Below are 22,470 nucleotides of genomic sequence, written 5' to 3'. Positions count from 1 at the left end.
CAAAAAATGCGAACACGAAACTATGAAAAACTATGAACCAGAACACGGAAAATTGAAAAACACATTTCGTGGAGCTCAAACAATGGCGCGCTATTGGCATATTTGGAAACTTAACATTTTGTGAATTCCACCTGCATATAAAGAAATCACGCTGTTTGTGGGTCATATCGTATTTCATGATCGCGTTTCATATGTCCATGACTGTATAATAGCAAAACAAACAAGAGCCACCAATCAATTGAGAAATTTTAATATTTCTATGTTTCATAACTTAAGCCACCACATTTGAACAAGCAACTGCACCTCTTTCTCCACTCTTGGGAAAAAGCTCTACAAATTGCACGTGCAGCCAGCATTTCCTTGCTCCCGTTTGCATTGTTCCACTTGGAATCGCTCCCCCCTCCCCCCCCCCCCTCCCTCTCTCTCTTGCTCTTCCATTAACTTCCTCCGGATCAACCTCATCCCCCATGTCCCCCCGCCACACGTTTCTACGTCAGCCTTTCACTTGCGGAGTCCTTCAACCTTCGGCTGTGCCTACACTTCTTAACGGAGGTCAAAGCCATAGCCGAATCCATCCAGCGCCGCCGCCGAAACTTCCACTCGGAAGAGCACCAACTGGGTAGTAGTTTTCAAGCCACTCCTTGCGGCTTCTTGAAGGCAGACAGGGCGTGAAAGTCTCTCCAACCACACTTACGCGGCCCTTGAAAGTACTACTGTCGTTAGACTAAGCACCGGCTAAAATGCGAACCGGGGATTGCGGAAAATTCCTGACAACTGCACTATAAAAAAAAGACGGTAGATACCTTATGGTCGAAACAGTGACTACGGAAACCCCTTTACCCTGTGCTACACCGAGACTAGCTGCGTCGTTAAACGACAGACAGGGCTGAGCGAGCTGGCAGGAACCGGGACCCAAAGTGGGGAAGATTCTGGTTTGCTACACTGGAGCACTCTGGTGCTACACTGGAGCACACTGCTGCTGCACTGGAGCACTCTGCTGGTGAGTTGGAGCTCAGAGCTGCCTCTACAAAAGCGCACATACGATGATGGCGAACACTGTGTTGCCGGCAACAAAGAAGGCGTTTTCTCTGACCTGTTGGAAGAGTACTAGGAAACAGCGGCGCAAGATGAGAGAGAGAAAGAGAGAGAGAGAGGACTTATCTAAGACTTACAAAAAAAAAAAAAAGGAAAAGAAAGACAGCAAGAGAGAAGAGCTAGAGAGAATGAAGAGACAGGAGGGCCTTGAAGCAGCTGTCAGAGGGCCGTGTTCGTATGTTGTTCGACGGTTTTCTTTCCAAGCCTTGCGAGGTAATTTTAACAGTGCAAGATTTCTGAAAGAGGAAAAGAAAGCATTAAGTGAGCATAATAAAGAGCAGCAGAATAAAAATGTTACAAGTAAACCTTATAAGTGCTATAAGTAAATGTGTCAAAAAAAAAAAGTTTTTCCTGTACACCTCCGAAAAATGCTCCATTTCACCCAAGTTGGAGTTCCCCAAGTGGTGTGGGGTAGCCCACAACAGTAGCACTCTTCAGTAACGCAAACAGTAACACGACATTTGCTGCGCATTGATGCACAAGTCAACAATGAAACAGGCTTACGAGAAACATGCTTTAAGTTAACTACAATACTAACCCACATTCAACGTGGACTAAGATCTTGTTTACATATAACATAACAAATAAATTAAACAATCAAGCTAAGCAGACCCATGGAATAGACCTACTTATGGTGGTTCTACTCGAAGATGAAAAGAATCGAAATGGACCGCTAGTGATAGTTCCAAAAGCATTCACTAAAACCGTGCATTAGCCGATGTTAGTGCTCAGACATAAGTGTAAGAGAAACACAGAACCACAGGGCCCTGTATTTATACAGCGCTTTTCTCAAACTGCAGTTACTGTCAGAAATGAGAGAGAAGATTCGGTTATTCTTAACTGACGCGGCCAAACCACAAGCTGCGACAGAATCCACTTACACAATGTACACGGGCGCTCGCCCCCAGAAGAAGAAGAGGAAAAAGGGAGAGAGAGAACAAGGCTGGGCTTGGCTACTGGCTCTGGCTGCCGCCGGCCGGGCTGCCGAGGCCATGAGCGCTGAGGATCTCCTTGAAGGCAGTCAGTGTCTTGCGCAGGGTCAGGCAGAAGCCTCGTGAGGCTGGAAGCAGTGGGAAGTCCGGGAACGCACAGCCACCGGAAGCATCGAATTCACCTTGGGGAAAGAGAAAAAGAACAGGAGCGGAGAGAGGGTAAGGCCTTGCAGGAGAAAGTGCACAAACAGATCATCATGGCTGACAAAGAAACAAAACTGCACAAAAAAAAAAAACGAGGACAAAAACAAGAGGGAGATAGAAGGAGTGTTCAATCTGTCTCCCTCTTGTCCTTGTTTTCTGTGCAGTTTTATTTCTTTGTCAGTCGTGAAATAACTAGCCAGCAACCAAGTCCTCCACATCATTATCATAACCACCATCATCATCAGCAGCAGCCTGTTGGCGCCCACTGCAGTATGACGGCCTTTTCAGGAGATTTCCAGTCACTCTTATTGCGATTTCAATGCATACATTCCTTGCCTCGGGATTTTCTCAGTTCACCCCTCTATCCAGTTCTTGGTCTTCCCCTATTAACCTCACAGGTGGCAGGCATATTCATACAAGTGAACACACACTTCCGGTAGTTATTCACAGGAGGAGTGGCAGTGCATGTACTGCATGTACCGCGCATTGTATACCGTACGAACCATATGTACCGTACATACGGAACATTGTGTACTGTGTACACAATGCACCGGACAAACAGGACATACAGGAAAAGTTTCACTTCAAGCCAGGTGTGCCGTCGTGAAACTACCACACTTGAAAGCGGCTTTTGGAGGCTGAGGACTAATTTAGATGTTTCCTGAAGTTTTAGTGCAGTGGCAAGGACATACCATCATAACCTCTCTTTTCCTGAAGACCATGGTATTTTCCACACTGATAAGGGACTTGGTCTGTGAGGTGCACTACTGCAAAAAACTCTGAATTGCTTCCAACAACCTTGGGTTCTTCAGTGCTTACTTTTTGTCGTAAAAACACAGGTGTTTTCATTGTTTCATCTCTATTGGAGAAGGAGCCACAAGTGAACTGGCTTTAAAATCAGCTACCTAGCAGTTGCTATCCTTGGGAACAAGAAGTTAAGAGCAGCAATAGCTCATGTACGGGGTCACTCTGCCTACATGACGGACCCGGATGTCAATGGGCCCACGCGTTTTGAAAGGAGATTGCTATGAATGCGTGACCTTCTCTGATTTTTTTTTTTTACGTAATCTGTTTGTCGTTGCTGCAGTAGTTCATAAGCATATTAAGCCTAAAAAAATCACAAAAACGTCTCGTGCCATGTTCATAATATTCCCAGTAGTGCACTACTTGCGCTGCGCGAAGTAACAGCCGGCTGCGGTGATGAGGCACAGCGGCAACTTCCGTTGCCGTTCTTAAGTTGTACCTGAGTATAGTGGAGCAGCTTAACTCTTTCCCAACCACGCCCACAAAGCACCCACATCTAGTCACTGCATCAAAGCTCGCGCATGCATTGCAGCATCTAGTGCACCTGTGACAAGTGAAGCCTAAGCCTGTGTTTGCAGTATATCTGCCTGCTTCGCAATGGCACACGTCTTCCAATGACTAGCTTTGCTTTTTATCGCCCAGAAAGTTGTCGAGTCATAGGGTTAGTTTTACAAGATTTTCTTAATATTTAGAAATATTTAGTTGTGCCTTTTACTTTTTAAGTGTATGCATACGTTTATTCTCCAGTTTTTGCGATTTATGAATTAAGATTTTGCACAACGAACAAACTCTTTGGCTTTTGAAATACATAACAGAAAGCCTCTTTATACTGAGTGTATGTTTTGCAAACAACATCATATTTTAACACCACAACATCTCCTTTCAAAAAAAAAAATAACCACAGAATACAAACAACACTAACTTTTCGCACAGCCAGGAAAGAATTAACCATTCGGGTAACTACAATTTAACTGCCCATGGCAGGCAAGACGCTACGCGCAGCAGTGCCACCTAAACTAAACCATGAAATGCATACAAAAGCTGGACCGAAAGGACACAGCATGGGATGATCAACATGCACTGCTCAAAAGATGCACAGCTCAAAGCTTGGTTTTGCAACTAGGCCTTTCCAAGGACCTCCTTGGCTGTGCAAGGCTTACATTACGCTGCAACTTGCACTCTTGTACGTATGTGTGCAAGTGTTTACGGCAACAATGCCAGCCAAGGCCAAAGAGTGCCAAAATGGCTTTCAGTGGTACTTCAGTGTCATGGTAGTGGCTAAAACATGTATGGCATGAGTATGACATCACTAAAAGAGCTTAATACGTGGGTGCAAAGGGCCCTAATCTAAAATACAATGATGGTCATGGTGGTACCATGTTTATTCGATTTTAAGTGAGGGTGCAGTTTGGAGAATACAATATATATATATATATATATATACTGTATTTACACGATTGTAAGACGACCGTTTTTTTCAAATTTGACAATCCAATGTTGGGGGGTCGTCTTAGAATCGAAATCGAACCATGTACCGCTTGCAACGACAAGAGAGACAAGAAATCAGGGGTGCTTCGAGGTGTGAACGGCTTTGCACGCTCATTTCCATGGTTACGGTAACCATTTCATACATTCTGGCGTCAATAAAAATGATGCACCTTTTGTAAGTTGGACCTAGAGCGACTAACCTCCCACTATCGCGTTCGGAAGTGTACTAAGCAACGTGATATGATAGTGGCTACGTTTGCACCGTGCATTGAATAAAGGGATTCGCTAATACTCATTTTGTTTATTAGAGACCCCGACGATAAAGCTGGTCGTGTTAGAGACGAACAAAATGCTTCGTGAAAGCGAGTAACGTGCTCACGGAAATTGCGAGCGGCTGCTTCCGTCAGCCGCCATGTTGTTTTAATCACGATCGCGCGTGGCTGCTGCCGGTTGCTTCGATTGTCATCTCGAATAGTTTCCCGCTCAACCCAAAGCGCATAGTTTTCCGCGTGCTTATACAAAAGCTTTTCTTTTTTTAGCATCTACTGCGCGCATTACGAGTGCCTTTATGACGAGCGCACGGCTCTTGAGGGAGCACCGATAATCGATGGAAGAGCCGCCGTAGGGGGGTATTGGCAGTATTGGTAGTTGACGGAAGAGCTTCTCTTTGTGCTGATACAATTTTCTAAGCGAGCGCGTCGCCGCGTGCTCCTGTCGCTTGTGTCCACTAAAGCCCCTCCATACTGCTCTCGCGTGATGGAGGGCTTTAGGGCGGCCGTACCACGCGATGCCGTGGTGCGGTCGTTCGCGAAGTGTGGACTCACACTTGACGACGACGTGCTGTGGGACTGCAGCAGCAATGACGGCAGCAGCACCAGCGAGGACGACTCCAGCGACGATGAGTAATCCTCCGCAACCACGTGAATAAATTTCCCTTGTGTAAAAGGCGCACGTTTTTTTTTTTTTTTGAGATGCGATTTTGGGGGGGTCGTCTTACATTCGAGTCATCTTACAATCGTGTAAATACGGTATATATATATATATGTGTACATATACATATATATGTGTATATATACATATACAGGGTGTCCCAGCTATCATGCACCAAGATTTAAAAAAAGAGTAAAGGCGTAACTCGAAAGAAACCACGTGCATAATGTTTGCAATACTGTGAAGCGCACAGTATCTTTTTCTTTAATGAGACTTAACTAATTGTAATTATTTATCTAACTCGAGAAATACTGTCCGAATCACTAAAGTGTCAATGAGGCACTTGTAGGTAACCACGAGGGGCATCTAACTGCGGCATTTTCAGCGATGAACTAATTGCATACACATTTATTCTGACTGATACAGTTGAACCCCTTTATAAGAGACACGTACCGGGGAGAAGTTTCTGTCTCTTATACGAGATGTCTTTTATAAGCAGGGAACCATGTTTTCACTTACTAATCAGACCCTAGTTCAATGTGGGCACCGTATGACTAAAATAAACTCAAAAGAACGCTACAGCATGTTTCAAAAGATTCATTCTAATTAATGCTTGGCCCAAGAATTTATGAAACTTTGGTTGCTTCATGACTGTATTTGCACTGTTTTTTACAACCGATCCTACAAGCTTTTTTTCCTTTCCTTGTTTGTAAGAGATCAATCGTAGATGTTGAGTTCACAAGCCTGATGAATAGCCAGAGCACACAGCTTCTTCCACTGTGTACTCAGGCTATTCATTACGCTTGCAGGACTCAACATCTGCAGTGCTTCTTGATTGGGAGCTACGCGAGTGGGAGAGCCCGCATGTGCGATCGCGCTCCATCCAATGGATGGCAGTAAGTTTCAACCACTTCTGTCAGTTGCATTTCCATTGGCAGGGCTTCTCATTGTCATTTCATAGCTGACTGAACCACTTTGTGTTTGCTGGAGTTATAATAAATAGTGACTGCAGGCCTCTGTCGTCCACCTGTGTTTCCACAATGGAAGCAACTGCAATTAGTGACTGGAGGCACTGCATCTGAAGTTCAAATGCCTGTTACAAGCGAGATTATTGATTAAACTTCAAGGATGACTTGTCCCTTATAACCAATCTTCTACATCTGGTGTCTGTTATAAAAGAGGTCGATTTAATGGGAAAGATAGGGCAGCCAACCATGTGGGTTAATAGTATCTCTTATACCCATTTGTCTCTTACATCAGTGTCTCTTATAACGAGGTTCAACTGTAAAGGAAACCCGCGAAATATGAAAAATACCACGTGACGGCGCCTCCGCGCGCACCGTAAAGCAACGCCCTCAAACAGGCTGCCTCTGAGTTAGCCAGAATGAAATAGACAAAAGAAAGAAAGAAGAAATCGCGACCGAGTTTGTTCCTTATCTGCACACGCGTCCCGCGAATCTTGCTGCTGCTGCTCCTTCCATGCATGCTATTATCAAGGTGATGCGCTGTCTCTTCGGGCGGGTAACACGCGAAGCAGTTGCTTTCAATCAGCTTTGTTTGGGGACGCTGCTTTACAATGCGCGCGTAAGCGTCGTCACGTGGTATTTTTCATATTTCGCGGGTTTCCTTTATCAGTCAGAATAAATGAGTACGCGATTAGTTCGTCGCTGAAAATAGCGCAGTTAGAAGCCCCTCGTGGTTACCTACAAGTGCCTAATTGACACTTTAGTGATTGGGATAGTATTTCTTGAGTTAGATAATTAATTACAATTAATTAAGTCTAATTAACGAAAAAATTACTCTCCGCTTCTTCACAGTACTGCAAACATTATGCACTAGGTTTTCTTCGAGTTAAGCAATTTCTCTTTTTTTAAATCTTGGTGCATGATAGCTGGGACACCCTGTATATATATAGACAGAAATAAGGGTTGGCAGTCAAGAGAACCTCTAAAAGCAAAGGTCCCCTCCACCCCGAGTAGTCCGAGTGGTGCTGGTTACCACTCCCAAGCGCAGGAAACAAAAATAACTAAACATTAATACCTCAGAAAGTGGAGGGGAAAAATAGCCCTGCCGGTAGCGTAGTGGTCATCGCACCAGACCGATATTCTGGAGGTCATAGGTTTGGATCCCACCCAGGAGGCATTTTTTCTCCACTTTCTTTACGGTTTTCCAAATTCTTTTTTCTGTTTCAATGACCTACCACACTCTTCTCTTTGCTTTCCGAGGTTTTCTTGACTGCCAACCCTTATTTCTGTTTTAATTCAACGAGCCCCTCCTTTCCAATTCTGATTTGATATATATATATATATATATATTATACATACTGCACCTTGAATGGAAGGTGGGGTATGACTTTGAGACTATGAATTTTGGAAAAACTTCACCTCATATTCGAATAAATACGGTAGATGAAGCTGACAGCGATGGATGTAAGACCCTCTGTACCTTTCTGAGTACGGAGGAAGCCTGTAACTATGTGTGGTAGGAGATGAGATTTAACCCTTAGATGCCCAATGTTGCTCAGAAGCAACAATTCAAACCATCATTTTTTCTCACACTTAGTGGTTTTTTTTTTTCTACATATAACACCATGTGTTGACAAATGTTCCCAGACCTTCAAAAATTAAAAAAACAGAAGGCAGCAGGTATTTCCGTGTGCTAAAACAAGTCTTGTTTACGCATGTCAACTCGCATCGAGCTTGGGGACTCAATGGGCGAGTGAGTAGTGGGGATTCAATGGGACAGACAGGTGAGCAAAATTGTGCAATTTCGTCGTTAATACAATGGAAATACAAACTTTACATTACTGTCTCCATTTGAACCATAAATCATGCTGATCAACGTAGCCCTGTTGTTCAACTGGTATATGGGCAGCCAGTACCCAGTGTTTCCCAGTGCCCAGTGGGTCATTGTGTCCGTACTAATGAACCAAATTTTTTTTTTACTTTGTAACTGTGATGTCGGAAGTTCTTTTAGATCATAAAAATGCTTTCACGACCTTAAGCAAAAAATGAAAGTCTTGGGCATCAAAGGGTTTTAATAAATTGCGTTCAGCAAGGTAGGCTACAAGACACATCCAGCAGCAATGCGACGGACAGACAGGGGTCACTGACCTTTCTCAGCGAAGGCCTTGAGGGTGTCCGGAGTGGCAGGCAAGTCCGGTGAGCTCTTGTGCCAGGCATCAGACAGCCTCAGCCAGCTCTCTAGCCTATTAACAAACCTGAAAAAACAAGTGGGAACGGGAGGAATAGAGGTTACTGAGGCATAGGAGTGGCAGAACAGGTGGGCTGTTGATTATCAATGCAGCCCACAGGTGTCTATCGGTTAAATCTACACTGTGGAACGATCGCAACGAGTTTCAATGGTGCATTTTCAACCATGAGATGCCCCACGCATTTAAAATCAGCTAAACATACTTCATGGAAAAAAAAAAAAGCGCAAAGATGGGAATAAAAGAAATGGACAAGCTCAAATGCTGGCTAACTACCAAGTCATTTCTATTTCAACAGGCGATAAAAGTAATTTTTTATTTCCCCGCGGAATAGAAGTTCCTTAGTTTTTATTCGGCTGCTCCTGTTAGGTCTTTGTTTTTATTCCCTTCGAGCATGCTGCAATTTCCCTGACTTAACTTCAGACCCTTGCTATATAATCGATGCACCTACCTTGCTATATAATCGATACAATCGATCACATGAAATAAACAAATCAGCAATGGGCAGAGCCCTTCAAAAGGAAGTTGAATTTCTTGATCAGCTACGAAACAGACAAAAGCATGCTGAACTTCACGCGGTGGTTTCTAAAAATGTCCACAATGTTCTGTGAACACCAGCATACCTACCCTCAAAGTAACATTCTCAGAAAAGCTATGCGTCAACCTCGCACAATTATCCACGGCGCATTTATATGCACATCAGGAGTGAAACTTGCTTAGAACACGATACTCCAACTGAGACAATGAGACAGCCCATTACCTAGCTGCATTGTCCTTGAAATGCTGCTCCATTTCCTCCTTGAAGACCTCGGGGGGATTCTGGATCATCCTTCCCATCGACTGCACCAGGAGAAGAACAAAAAATAACATGACAAACGTGGGTTGAGCAAAAGCTTGCTGAGACTGAAACTGGACCACTGATTCACGCATCAGAACCTCTAAGCTCCATCACCAGTAGTACCAGTCTCACAAACTTAAATGGAGCAACTTTTGAAGCGGCAAAATGTAAATTCTGGAGCAGTTTGGGCATATAAATACCCATTTCCGAAGCTCTTCAGAGCAATGAAATGATCAACTGCTAAAGATGTCCAAGATTCTCCAAACACTTATTAAAGCTGACCAGAGTTTCCCAAGAAATCATTTGCCAGCTGTATAAGCAATCTCACTGTATCGTAACTACACTTTTGTGTCCACCCTCCTATGACAACACCAAAGTGCAATTGTTGGCAGAAAAACAAAAATTAATGAAAACTTGGAGAAAAAAAAAGACGAATTGAAAGACAGCGGGGACAAAGCGAAGCCTTGTGGGGTACCTGCACTAGCTTGAGCACCACCATCTCGTTGTACATGCGGCTGTTCTCGGATGCCTGCTGGGAGCCCCTCTGCTGCTCGTAGCCAGCCTCGTTGTAGTACGGCTCAGAAACCAAGATCAGGCCTGCATAAAAAGAGGAAGAGAAGAAGAGAAGGTCAAAGAGATGGGAAATAGATTGCAAAGAGTGAGAGGACGCACACCCCCATAACACATGGAACTTTCAATCCATGACAAAAAGCAGCTTTTGCAGCGATGCTGTCTTGCGCTAAGTTCTGACAGAAGTTGCGTGTGTCTATCGGGTTGCATCTACGAAGAACTGCACGCGCTTGCTCCAGATATATTATGGGTGTACATCAAGATTCATTTACTTGTCCCAATTAGTTCACAGTGAAGTTGTAAGTGTTACAGAATTCCCATTTGCTCTCAATACATGGCATCCATATGAATGGAGTATATGGTTACAGAAAATGGGTATAACTTGTGTTTTATGGGAACTTGCCAAAACAAATTACATGATAATTAACTTACACTTAATTCTGAGGAAGCTATGTGTATGTGCCTATATTCGATCAATATAGTAAGCCACCAAACACAACTCAATATAGTCATCCAGCAATACCACCTTTCTGGTCTCCAATCTTTACAAGAGTGGAAGGGCTCAATTTTTTTCGCAGGTGTAGCCTGGAAATCTAGAAAGACCATCCCGGGGTTAAGCAAGACAGCTTTTAGTTGGCGATCACTCGTCTTGATAATCCCACACTTAGCACGGCTTGGACTGCAGTCCCACCACTCACCCTGGATCGAGATCAGCACTTGCAGGAGACTTGAGGTAGCTGCTGACCACATTTCAGAGCCCTGGGTGTAAACAAGAGGAGGAAGAACCATCACTCACAGGTGATGACATGCCACCTGTTACCAGAATTCAGAAGTCCAGCTTTGTCTTAATCCAGTCAATAATGATGATTGGTGGTATACCTTTGTTTAGCGCATGCATATTTCCACTTCTGTGTTATTTTTTGTTTGCTTTCTTCCTATTTTCGCCTTGCTTGTTTCATCTGTACATCTTCACTTTTGACATTCTAAAATACTTCGCATTCGGAAATAATTTGCTTCCATACCCTTCACGTAATGGCTCTCTGTTGCACGAACCCTTAGGAAAAACAACATGACCACAGCCACCTGTTACCAGAATTCAGACTTGTCAGAGCGTCGATGTAGGCTAGTCAGTTAAGGTGGTGAAACATTATTACTCAGCACACGAGAGAACAAGATGGAAGAGCGCAAGTCCTGCATTCTTCTTCCATCCTGTTCTCTTGAGCACTAAGCAATAACGATTCACAAGGTATGGACATGCATGTGCTGACACAAATAAAATGCAGCTTAAAAAAAAAAAGTTTCTTGGAGTAGCGTGTAACAGCATTTGTGCCTCTGCCCAGTTCAGAGCATCACTTCCATTTCTAACACTGTACGGTAAAACACTTGGTCCTCAGAGGCAAGCTGAATCTGATCCAAGTGAATAGGAAGAAGAGCTTGGAGACCACCTTTGGTTTGTTCTACGAACGTGGGGGGAACTGCCCTGCCCTGCACTGCACTGGGGCATTTTGTGGGGCACGCACCTTTCCGCCCCAGGTGCCGAGCAGGCTGACGCACACCTTCCCCCCCTCGTAGAGGTTGGGGTTGAGCCGGTCGCTGCAGTACGACACGTAGTGGCACAGGGGGGGCGACTGGGGGTACTCGGCGGGCAGCTGGAAGTCGAAGAGGAACAGGCCGTCCTCGTAGGGTGTCCGGCAGGGACCCCGAATGAGCACCGAGTAGAGGTCCTGCAGTGCGATAAATACGACAACGCAAGGGGGGAAGTGAGAAGTGTTAACGATATTGCCCACCGTCTACTAACATTGCCCACCCTGGTGAGCAATATAAGTGGACGGGCACATGTTATTAAATCCCTACCAGGAGACCTCTGAAGGGGCCACGAAGACAAAATTCAACTTTGTTCATTAACCCTTTCGACCCCGGTGTCGTCATCTGACGACACCACACAAAGTAACCTGTACCGCCTTGAAAACAAAATCAAAACTGCGAGTTTTCTGTGCAAGAATTCTTCACAGATGCCTCTTGCAATAGGCACCCCCTTTATCTCATAGACCACGCATCGGAATACATTTCGATCCTTCGCAGATGCGTTTACCGTATTTATTCGAATCTAAGCCGATAGTTTTTTTGAAATACTGATATATCAAACTCCAGGGTCGGCTTAGATTCGAGGATTTTGAAATACGCGCCAATTTCCAAGTAAAGTGGCGCGCAGCTAGCGCCACCCAGAAAAGAAAGTATTGTAGCCATTACTAGACGAGCCAGTAGCCACTTAAGGGCCATAGGCCGCCATTTTGAATTGTGCGGACCCTGTTCTGTGGGACAGTGGCCTGCGTGCGGTGTGGCGTTTGGTTTTGACAGCGCAAAAAGAAGCGGTGCCATTATAGTGCCGCTTTTAAAAGAAAAGTTGTTTTAGCTGCGGAGTTGTCGTCGAACGTTCAAGCCGGGCGGGACTTCGGCGTGGATGAAAAAAATGTCCGTCGTTGGAGGACGCAACGGGAGAGGATTTTGCGTGCGCCGCAACGAGGTTGGCAATCACCGGACCACGAGAATGCCGTCACCATGAAATGGAGATGGCATTGGCTGACTTCGTTCAGACGCAGCGAGCAGCTGCCCTTCCAGTAACGACGGAAGTGCTCCAGGCAAAAGCAAGGGAGCTTTTAAGGGAACGAGGCTTATCGCGGGCACACTTCAAAGCCAGTCGGGGCTGGCTACAGAAATTCATGAAGCACTTCGGCTTTAGCCTCCGCCGTCGAACCTCAATCGCCCAGAAGTTGCCCGGTGATTTTGAAGAGAAACTGATTGAGTTCCAGCACCGCATCTTCATGTTCAATAAACGTGTTTTCTTTTTGTGAACGCTGGCCCTGCCTTTTTGTTCGGCCTACATTCGAGGTAATTTTTTTTTTTTTTTTTCGCGCCTTCGGACTTTCGGGGGTCGGCTTAGAATCGGGGCCAGCCTAGATTCGAATAAATACGGTACTTAGTGCACAAAAAATCGCCACATGAATTCGTTCTTCGATTGCCATTTGGGTCTTTTGAAGGTTGGACGATCGATAAACTCACGTTCAGCAAAGGTTGGACACACTTTTATAGCTTTCGTGCTTCTCTCAACTTTCTTTAGGAAGGGGTGGTACAGTTTTTAGGCAGAGTCAAACTTTGGTGGCATGGCCCTTTGGCAGGTGAAGCCCTTCCACAAATTACACAGAATGTTTTGCAATACGTCTTCATACTTCCTCGCACACATTCACATCAGGCCAATGACCCCGCAATCAGCAGCTCCCCTGCTGTTCAGGTAAGGAGGGCCGCAAGAAAAAGTCAAGGAATCTCACCATGCGGTCTTCAAACGCTTTCACGTGAATGCCGTCTGGCAGCGACGACGTCAGGAGCTTGATCTGCACAAACAAGGAATGCAAAACTTGGCAACGAGTCACGCGTACGATGAAAGCAGCAGCACTAAAGTCTTCGCAGCCACAGCTTCGGGTCCACAGACTGCACGCACACACAAAGGCAAAAAAAGCTCTAACTACCAATTTGAACGACTCTAACGCACCCTTTTTTTTTGCTAAATGTAGGTCTAAAATTTGTGTGCGTTACAATCGGACTAAAAAGTGAATTCGGCTTCACAGCGAAATCCAACTCAATCCAATCCAAAACAATCAGCCAACATCACGTGAGTAAATTTTGGTGCACCTAAAATGTCTTCTCAAATAAAACGTCTTCTACCGGGTCCGTGGCTTAACATGGTGTCATGTTTTCGCATGCGCGCAGCAGAATCGGCGGCAAAGTATATTTTTGAATTGCCCCAGGCAAACTAACCTGCACGTTACAATCGTGCAAATATGGCATGTCGACCTTACAGTTTCACACTAAAATAGATTAGAGAACTCTGTCGCTGCAATCGCATGCCGTCGTAGGCACATCCATAGCAGCTAGCAACGTGCCTTCTTTTCACTCTTGAAGCCAAAATTAACAAAAAAGGGTGTTTCTTGTTCATCTTACATGAAGCTTTTAAATAAATAATCTTTTACATCAATACTGCGTTTCTGCAGCCAGAGCTTGTTGGCGAGCCATACCAAGGGCAAGTAAACCGTTCCTGCCCAGTACATGACTGCCCGCTGGCTGAAGTACGGCTCAATTAAACATTACTGCCAGATTTTCGTACAGTATATTAGTACATAATTCTATGCGTCGAACCAAACATCGATCGTCGCTTTAAACAAGATAAAAAAGAAGGTGTTGCCATGGTGTTTGGAAACACTGTGTCACTACAGCAGCAACAAGAAACAAAGAAGACAGCATGAACTCTTGCAGGGTTCATGCTGGTTTATACGACACAAATTCAAGTGTTTCAAAGAACTTTCAAGGCTCTGTGTGTGGATCGTCAAGGACTGCGTTGTGTCTTGGAAATACCGATGTTCGGAAGAAGACAGAGGCTAGAAATCGTGGTGCTGGAGCCAACGTTTCTATTTTTCAACAACTTCCCATCCCTGTTTGTTACAGATAAGTTCTTTCAGTCTGTTACAAAGTGCAAACCTTCATTCTTTTAAAAAAAAGATCAACCAGGCAACAAACTCACACTCAATCGTTACATAGCATAATGCTGCTTTTAAACTTAATAAAAAGGAAATGCAGCAAATTCAAGGATTTCTTAAGGTTCATAAAAAGTACAGGACTTTCGAGGCCTTAAAAACAAGCTTTCAAATTCCCGGGTTATCATGGGTTTCAAGGACCAGCACGAACGATGTCTTGTACACTGATTTACACCCCTTAAAATTTTCGCTGCCTACAGCTAACACCCTTACACTGTACGAAAAAACACAGAAGACACCCTTAAAAGGGTGTGTAGTGTAACTAACACCCTAGCAAAAACACTTTCATGGCATCCTTACAAAGAGTTTTTCTTGTGTTTTTGCTAGGATGTAAGAGTGTTATAGACAGTAAAGGTGTAAATCACTTTCCAGTCTACCCCGACAGAAAATGAGTCTACAAGATCATTGCTTGATTGATTGATTGTAGGGTTTAACGCGCCGACGCAACGCAGGCGATGAGGCGCGCCGTAGTGGAGGGCTCCGGATTAATTTTGACCACCTGGGGATCTTCAACGTGCGCCGAAATCTCGTACAGACGGGCATTTTTGCTTTTCGCCCCCATCAGAAAAGCAGCCGCCGCGGCCGGGAATCGAACCCGCGAGCCGGGAATCGAACCCGCGACCCAGCCTACAAGATCAAAGCTACTGCTAGGGCTTCTAAGAAAGCCGCAAGCGTAAAGACGACGGTCGCACCTCTTTCCGGACCACCTTGAAGAAGAGTTTGGGGTCGTTGGGCTGCAGTATGGAGAGCTTGTACTTGTGGCTGTCAGGCACCGAGTCCATCATGGAGAACACCCCTGAAACAACAACGAGGAGCCCGCCATAACTAAACGAAAGAGTAGGGTCTCGAGTGGGGGTTACGTAGATTAAAAAGCTACCACAGGAGCTCTGACCGTGGTTTTGTAATTTTCACTTCATTTTAAACGCTTTAAAGGAGCCATGAAGAGAAAATACAACTTCGTTTAATTTGAAAGAACTAGGATTCAGTATCTCACTCAGCTCCATTACAGCCACAAAAGATGTTTTTTTAACGAAAAAAAGCAAGAAGTATTTAAAAACTTTCAAATTTTGCGCCACAGTGACGTGTTATGAGCAAGAATGACGTCATACGGGCCAACAATAAAACAATTTTCAGTGCGTTAACTGCCCTTTAGCATTCAAGTGATGCGGTCAAATGGAACTAGAGGACCCATTCAGACGTCCAGTCATGTGTCGTCGCGACAGGTCAGTTAGGCGGCCGCCAATCGCACAAACAAGGTTCCGTGACGTCATAGAAAAGTTGCGGGAAATTGGCTAGGGGGTCGCGACTGCTTCACACGTTTTCTTTAATATTTCCGTTATTTGTTCGAAGATTGCAATGATATTGGTATCATTGTTATCGGGACTAAGCAGTCTTTGTAATAAAGCCAACATGTATTTTGTCTTCATGGCTCCTTTAAGGGGCCACGGAGAACAAGAACAGCCTTTATTGTTCATTTTAAGAGAACTAGCCTTTGGTAACTCAATTCCACTCCAGCGCTGCAGTAGGTCATTTAGAACTGCCCCTCACGCACGCATTAACATACAGATGTTCTATTATATTTGAAATCACCTTTCGTTAACAGCTATCGATTTGCAGTTCAGAATCCGATCTTCACGCTCCTTTGTAATGAACAGACAGTGCACACAAGCACAGGTAGCTATTCACGACGCAATGCCGCGAGTGTACGCTCATTTCGCAGTTGTAACCAGAGTTCAATATGCACCGGTTACGAAACTCCTAGGGGTCAAAACAAGAACAAGACAACGGGACGGAACCTAAAGGACAAAAACTTAACTTTGCGAAACGTTCACTCGTAGTAACACAACTTAGTAAACAGAGCTCGCTTTTAAAGTGAGAGAACATCAAATAAGGCAATGCTTATTCACCCTCCTATGGTTTTTATTTTACGATCTTACGACAACAGCCATAAAGGCTTGACTGCCACTTTAACTTTCTGCTGACAGGTGACAGGCTAGCCAACTTTCGCCGTGCTTGCCCCCCGGGCACAGGAGGCCAACTTTTGTACAGTCGGACCTCGTTATAAAGAAGCAGTATCGGGACAGTAATTTAGTTCGTTATATCCGATATTCATTGTATTGTAACAGTAGATCTCAAAATCGGTTCAAACCAATCGGTTTTCTGGCTCCTGCAAAAATCCTGGATACAATAACGCGTATTTTAATCTTCCCACGTACTATAAACGAGGTAACCCTTACTTTTCTCCTTGTGTCATTTCAAGCTCGATGAACCGGAACATGAGTATGCGAAATTACAACAGAAAAAAGTTCCATTTCGCAAAACAGGCCCGTGTTGGTAATTTTTCAAGGGAGGATGTGATCTTTGTCTGGTGGCTATTTACAGCACTGAGCAGGATGAAGTTTTCCACAGTGTCCACGAACAAAAGGGCCTTTCTGCTTCTGCAGTTTCGGACGCCGTGAGTTTTTCCAAGTAGCTTCTCAGCCTACAGGTGAAACATTTCTTCATTACATCCAAAAGTGCACAAGGCTCTCATAATTTCACTTTCATTATAAGAGAATAAGTGCCATTGAAATGAAGCGTGACCAACCAAAGTTCGTAATTAGTTCGCCATAGCCGATAATTCGTTACACCAGTGTTCGTTATATTGAGGTTCAACAGTAGTAGTATTACTATGTTTGTGTTTATTAGTGCAAGGGTATCAACGACCAAAGAGTGCTAAGACTCTAATAGGTAATCTTTCAATGTCAGGTTCAGGCATAAAATATGTACGAGATGAGTATGGCACTGCCTAAAAAAATCTGCATATATGGGCGTGGGCAGCTTTTTGATGCATGTGGTCTATGGGGAGTTTCGCAACTGGAGCACAATGAGTAACTCTGGGCTCAGCAGCCCTACGCCATCGCCACTGAGCCACTGCAGCAGGTTTTAATCGTAGTCACAAAAGCCCCACATACCCAGTCCCTTGCCCTCGGCATCCATGCCCTCATCCGCAGCGCTGGGCAGGCTCTCCTCCGACTCCTTGGGCGTTGTCTCCGCACTCGCCGGAGGCTCGGTCGGATCGTCATCGGAAGAGGCCAGGAAGGCCGTGTCCAACTCCGACACATCGTCGGTGGCCGCGATCTGGACTTGCGCCGGAGTCATGCCAAAGCGGACCTACGGGCGAAACGTGCAACCGTGGACTGCAGTGCAATTTCATTCGCTTACAGGGGGCCACCAGTTGTTAAGGGGGCACACTGGTCTTAGAAACTTCCTTTGCGTTCCAACCCATTTTGACGAAACTTAGTGGGTTTGTTAGGTTCTTTTAGCTGATTTCAAATATCTAATTAGTTTTGATGTGAGGTAACTAGTGACCGAGTTAACTAAAACACTTCCATGATTGTTCTTGAGAATAGGAAAAAAAACTATTCACAAAAGATTAACAGCAAGGCATGGCTTGATACCAGAAGTTGTGGAGAATGAAATGTGGGAAGTAGTTTTTTTGTTTTGCAATTAAAAATACCAATGAAAAATACCACTAATTAAATAACTACTAAAACACAAAAGGCAAAATCTACCTCCCATATTGCATGGTTTCAACATTCAGCTTCACAGTGCAAAAGAAATTATCTTCCTACACGCTGGAATGTACCTCTCGAGAATTTCCTATCACTGCAATACCACTCGTAGTGGAAAAAGCGGGGAATTATGGGAAAATGATTTCTTTGTTTAAATCGGGCCTCCATGGCTTTTATAAGTACCTGGTACTGTTCCACGTACAGAATTTTTTGAGGAAAAACTGTGCAAATATTCAAGAGAAAAGTGATACCTAAAAAGAGGCGTTTTTGGGCAATTTTTCAGTCCTAAAGACGCACGTGCCTCCTTAGGGCAAAAGCGTCAGATTGCTATGTTTTGTGAAACACAATGTGAGTTGCAGAAAACTGCAGCACAAAAGTTGCGCGTGTGATACAAGCCAACTTGATAAGGGAAGGTACCGATGGAGGTGAACAAGCTTCGGAGGGTTCTGTTCAGAACAAGATCCAACAGAAGCTCCAACTACCTTTTGAGTTCGCCTCAAAATACAACACACTCCAATGCCTCTGTTTGCACTGCAGCAAAACCTGCCGCTTTTTTTAATGCCGTACCAGTGCCCCATTATTATGTGACGATTCCTACAAACTGTGGGGATCTGCTTGATCCCCTTTCCTCCTCCCGCGAGCGCGATGTTCGAACGAGCGCGCTTTCCCGCGCACATGACGTCACCTCGCGGGCCGACGCGCCGGCGGGCACCGACTGTCCCGCCGCTGCTGTCGCTCCTCCTCGCCCGGGAACCTGCCTCCTCTCCTCCGCGCCTATAACCGCGACGCGCACGTTTCGCGGGCCTCTTGCTCTCTGGCTGGCTGGCTCTCTCTTGCTCTCGGGGATCGCTCTCTGGGCTCAGAAAGGAGATGGAGGATAGAGTATAGGGAACGCGAGGGATCGCGGCTCGTATCGCACCCTCGCCGCCACCCGTCCGGAGCGGGGCCCCTGACCCCAATCGGTCGCGCGAGGTAGGCTAGCCCACCTCGCCAGCAGCCCCCGTGTCGCCTCAGCCGTCGGGCCCACTTGAGGTCCGGCCTTGAGGCGCGCGTCGGTACAGTGTAGTTCTTAACCCTGTCTTGGCGTTATTACGCGCTGTACCACTCGGCCAATAAACCCCCTGGTTCGTCCTGGCCCCTTGGAGCCTGTCGTCGCCTGTGTCGGCGAGTCGAACCCGTCGCGGCGTCTCCCTCGTGGACGCCGCGAACCTCTCTGGGGCATTTTGGATGGGTCATCTCTGGGCGTAGGGGGAACACCCTGAACCCCACTTAGGCCCACAAGGGACCATCGAGCCCAAATTGGCGCTCAACATCTCTAACGAGGCTAGCCGGGGTCGTTTGCTATCCCGCAGCTAGGCCCATTATGCCCACAAAACATGCTTTCTTTTTCAATTTACTCCCTTTTGCATCCTATCTGTCTTTTTTTTTTTTTTTTGACGTTCTGAACCGCTCAGATTCGGCATCAAAATATTGTAGCGCATCATATGACGGAACGGTGACATCCAGGTTCAGCATCCTGTTATTATTATAATAGGCAATTCTGCATTTCAGAGATATCACAGGGGAGGCACGTCTGTTTGCGGAAACATATTACTGCGAAGAGTTGACCCAATGCACCTCGTAAGGAACCTTGTCATCGCACCTACAAAGTAATGATCGAAACGGACCACCAGTTCATACAAGGGCTAGAACAGAAATTTGGTGCGAAATGCTAACACATACTTCTGCACGTGTGCATTCATCCCGCCTCCCCAAGGCAGGCTTGCTTGCCGTGATTTGGAAGGAGGGTTCGTTAACTCTCCCTTATGGCGAGCGTATGAAAGCCTACCTGAACGTCCTCGTGCGCACGCAGCAGCCTGGCCTTGAGGATGGCGCACAGCTGCTGGCAAATGTTGCGTGACTCCACGGACACGCCACCGCCTTCCAGCCGACAGCTGACGCTCGTCGGCTTCCGGGGCTGCGGAGCCATCGGATGCTGACCACTCTCCTCCTTGGCTGGCGGCGGTGGCTGCACCTCATCCAAAGCCTGCATGCCCCCCCCGACACACTGCTGAGGCCCCCCCTATGTACTCCATAAAAACTCCATCTACGCATGGTTTGTATGAATCTATCATTTGTACAAACGCATGTTCCGTATTCTCTCTAAACCATGAGGTCCATATGCTTCGTACAAAACTATTCTGTACGAATTATTGGCTCCATATGCTGTGCGAACCCTAAGCTCCGTATTCTCCATACAGAACTGTATTCCATACGAACTATTGGCTGCACGTGCTCCGTACACAACTATGGCCTCCGTATGCTCTGTGAACCCTGAGGTCCATATGCTTCGTACAAAACTGTATTCTGTACGAACTATTGGCTCCATATGCTCCGTAAACCCCGAGGTCCATGTGCTTTGTACAAAACTATTCCAGACAAACTATTGGTTCCATTTGCTGTGTGAGCACTCAGCTACATATTTGTCCATACAGAACTGTACGATTAGCTTCACATGCTCCATACACAGTGCCATACTCTATATCCTCCACAGAAACCACAACAGTGTATACCCTGTATGCTCTGCACAAAACTTTTATGCTTCCCTCAAACCGGCAGCTCCATATGTTCCGTACATACTGCCTGACTCTGTACGCTACACAGATAACCAAACATTGCATATACTTTGTATGCTCCATACAAGTTTAATATTTCACAAAAACTGCGAGCTTTGTATGCTGCGTACACGCTGCTAGACTCCATGCACTCCATAGAAACATTGGACATCGTACAAGGTTTTTGCATTTCACACAAACAGCCAGCTCCATAAGCTCTGTATGCATTGCCAGACTCTACACACCATATTTATAAACACCAAACATTGTGTATACTATTTAAAAAATTTCTTTATTTTGTTCAAACTGCAGGCTCCATATGCTCCGTACCCACTGCCAGACCACGCACATCTCGTAGACACCCCAAGTTTTGTGCACACTCCGCATAAAACGCAAAATACACGTCGAAATTGCAGACCGCGTACGCTCTACATAAACTGCAATGATGTGGTACTGGTGTCTTGATGCTTTCAATCCCAAGAAAAGAGTACAGTCCAGCCCACTTGTAATGAACCCATCAAGAAACGGAAATGAGTTCGTAATATCAGTTTTTCGTATATATCTGGACATAAAATGTTTGTATACAAATGGTAACAGGAAACGAAGATTTGTTCTTCATAGTCAGGATTTCGTTAAAACCGTGTTCGCTGTAAGTGGGCTATACTGTACCGTTTTCTATTGTCTAGAAAGCATTACAATGACCGCTCTTCCCATTCAATATGAGCGCAAGGACAGAGGATCCCTTGCCCCCATCGTACCTGCAGCTCCTTGTTGAGGGCATTCTCCTCGGGGATGGTGTCGTCGTCGTTGAGCGAGCCATCGAACGAGGCCGAGAAAAGCCGCGTGATCTGCTCTGACACGTGCTGGGGGCTGTTGATGCGGCCGCGCTGCCGGATGCGCTCCACCAGCACGTGCAGGCTGCGCTGCTGGAAGTAGTTGGTGCCCAGCAGCTGGTCAAAGTGCCTGCACGCAGCACCGGGAAGGGAGAACCGCAGGTCCGTATGTCTTGTACGAAACTATATTCCATACTAACTATGGGCTCCGTACGTTCACTAAACCCCTAGTTCCATATTCCTTGTACACTTTGATCCCTACACTAGACAATTAAGTAGTCACCACTCTCTGTTCCCGCTGCAGTTAGAGAATAGACCAAATATTTAACTCTCTTGCGACCGCACTATAGGCCATCGTTACGGGTGACGAGGATTTTCAAACCTCCCGCAAAAACTAAAAACGGCACTATTCGAACAACTGACACCATCTGGCGTGTTCACTGGAAACCCCTTTTTCAGTTTCATTGCCATTTGTTTACATTTCGTGTGGGTAGACGGCGTCGTGAGTGAAGGTAGCGACGAGTTGGGCGAAAATGGTGTCCTGTTTCACTGCGCTCTGCAAAGGCGGACAGCTGTTTGAGGGGCTTCAGCTACTGCTGCTGCCGATTTTTTTACCCCAGCAGCAGTGATGATGGCAGCAACGATGTGGATTCTTCAGATTTTAGTTCTGATGAAGACTCCCATTCAACAGCGTCAGACTTTGACAGGTGCTGCCAGGGAAAGTTCGTTTTTGACTTTGCGCTGTATTTATAAACAAAACGTGCCTAATATCTGACGACTGCGGTATCACCCCCCTTCAGACTTCAAAAATTTTAGTGCAAAATTACTCCA

General features: G+C 45.6%; 1 protein-coding gene across 2 annotated transcripts in view; it reads right to left on the bottom strand.

Moving 5' to 3' along the window:
• Positions 1-234: 234 nt before the first annotated feature.
• LOC144138364 ((E3-independent) E2 ubiquitin-conjugating enzyme UBE2O) overlaps positions 235-22,470 on the bottom strand; it is a 65,150-nt gene continuing 42,914 nt past the window's right edge. For both annotated transcript variants that reach the window (XM_077670610.1, XM_077670611.1), the window contains 12 exons: positions 21,565-21,769; positions 20,041-20,238; positions 17,613-17,811; positions 15,351-15,454; positions 13,399-13,461; positions 11,593-11,796; positions 10,771-10,831; positions 9,978-10,099; positions 9,425-9,504; positions 8,567-8,673; positions 1,977-2,209; positions 235-1,331 (listed from right to left, as the gene is read on the bottom strand). In XM_077670610.1, the coding sequence (XP_077526736.1) occupies positions 2,049-2,209; positions 8,567-8,673; positions 9,425-9,504; positions 9,978-10,099; positions 10,771-10,831; positions 11,593-11,796; positions 13,399-13,461; positions 15,351-15,454; positions 17,613-17,811; positions 20,041-20,238; positions 21,565-21,769 (1,504 nt within the window). In that variant the 3' untranslated portion in view covers positions 235-1,331; positions 1,977-2,048. The remainder of the gene's footprint in view (positions 1,332-1,976; positions 2,210-8,566; positions 8,674-9,424; positions 9,505-9,977; positions 10,100-10,770; positions 10,832-11,592; positions 11,797-13,398; positions 13,462-15,350; positions 15,455-17,612; positions 17,812-20,040; positions 20,239-21,564; positions 21,770-22,470) is intronic.

This window comes from Haemaphysalis longicornis, unplaced genomic scaffold (assembly GCF_048455015.1).
Source record: "Haemaphysalis longicornis isolate Haplotype H1 unplaced genomic scaffold, Haemaphysalis longicornis Haplotype H1 scaffold_5, whole genome shotgun sequence".
In the NCBI taxonomy this organism is placed as follows: Eukaryota; Metazoa; Arthropoda; class Arachnida; order Ixodida; family Ixodidae; genus Haemaphysalis; species Haemaphysalis longicornis.
The sequence above is the reverse complement of the archived record's forward strand: the minus strand, read 5'-3'. Positions and strand labels throughout refer to the sequence as shown.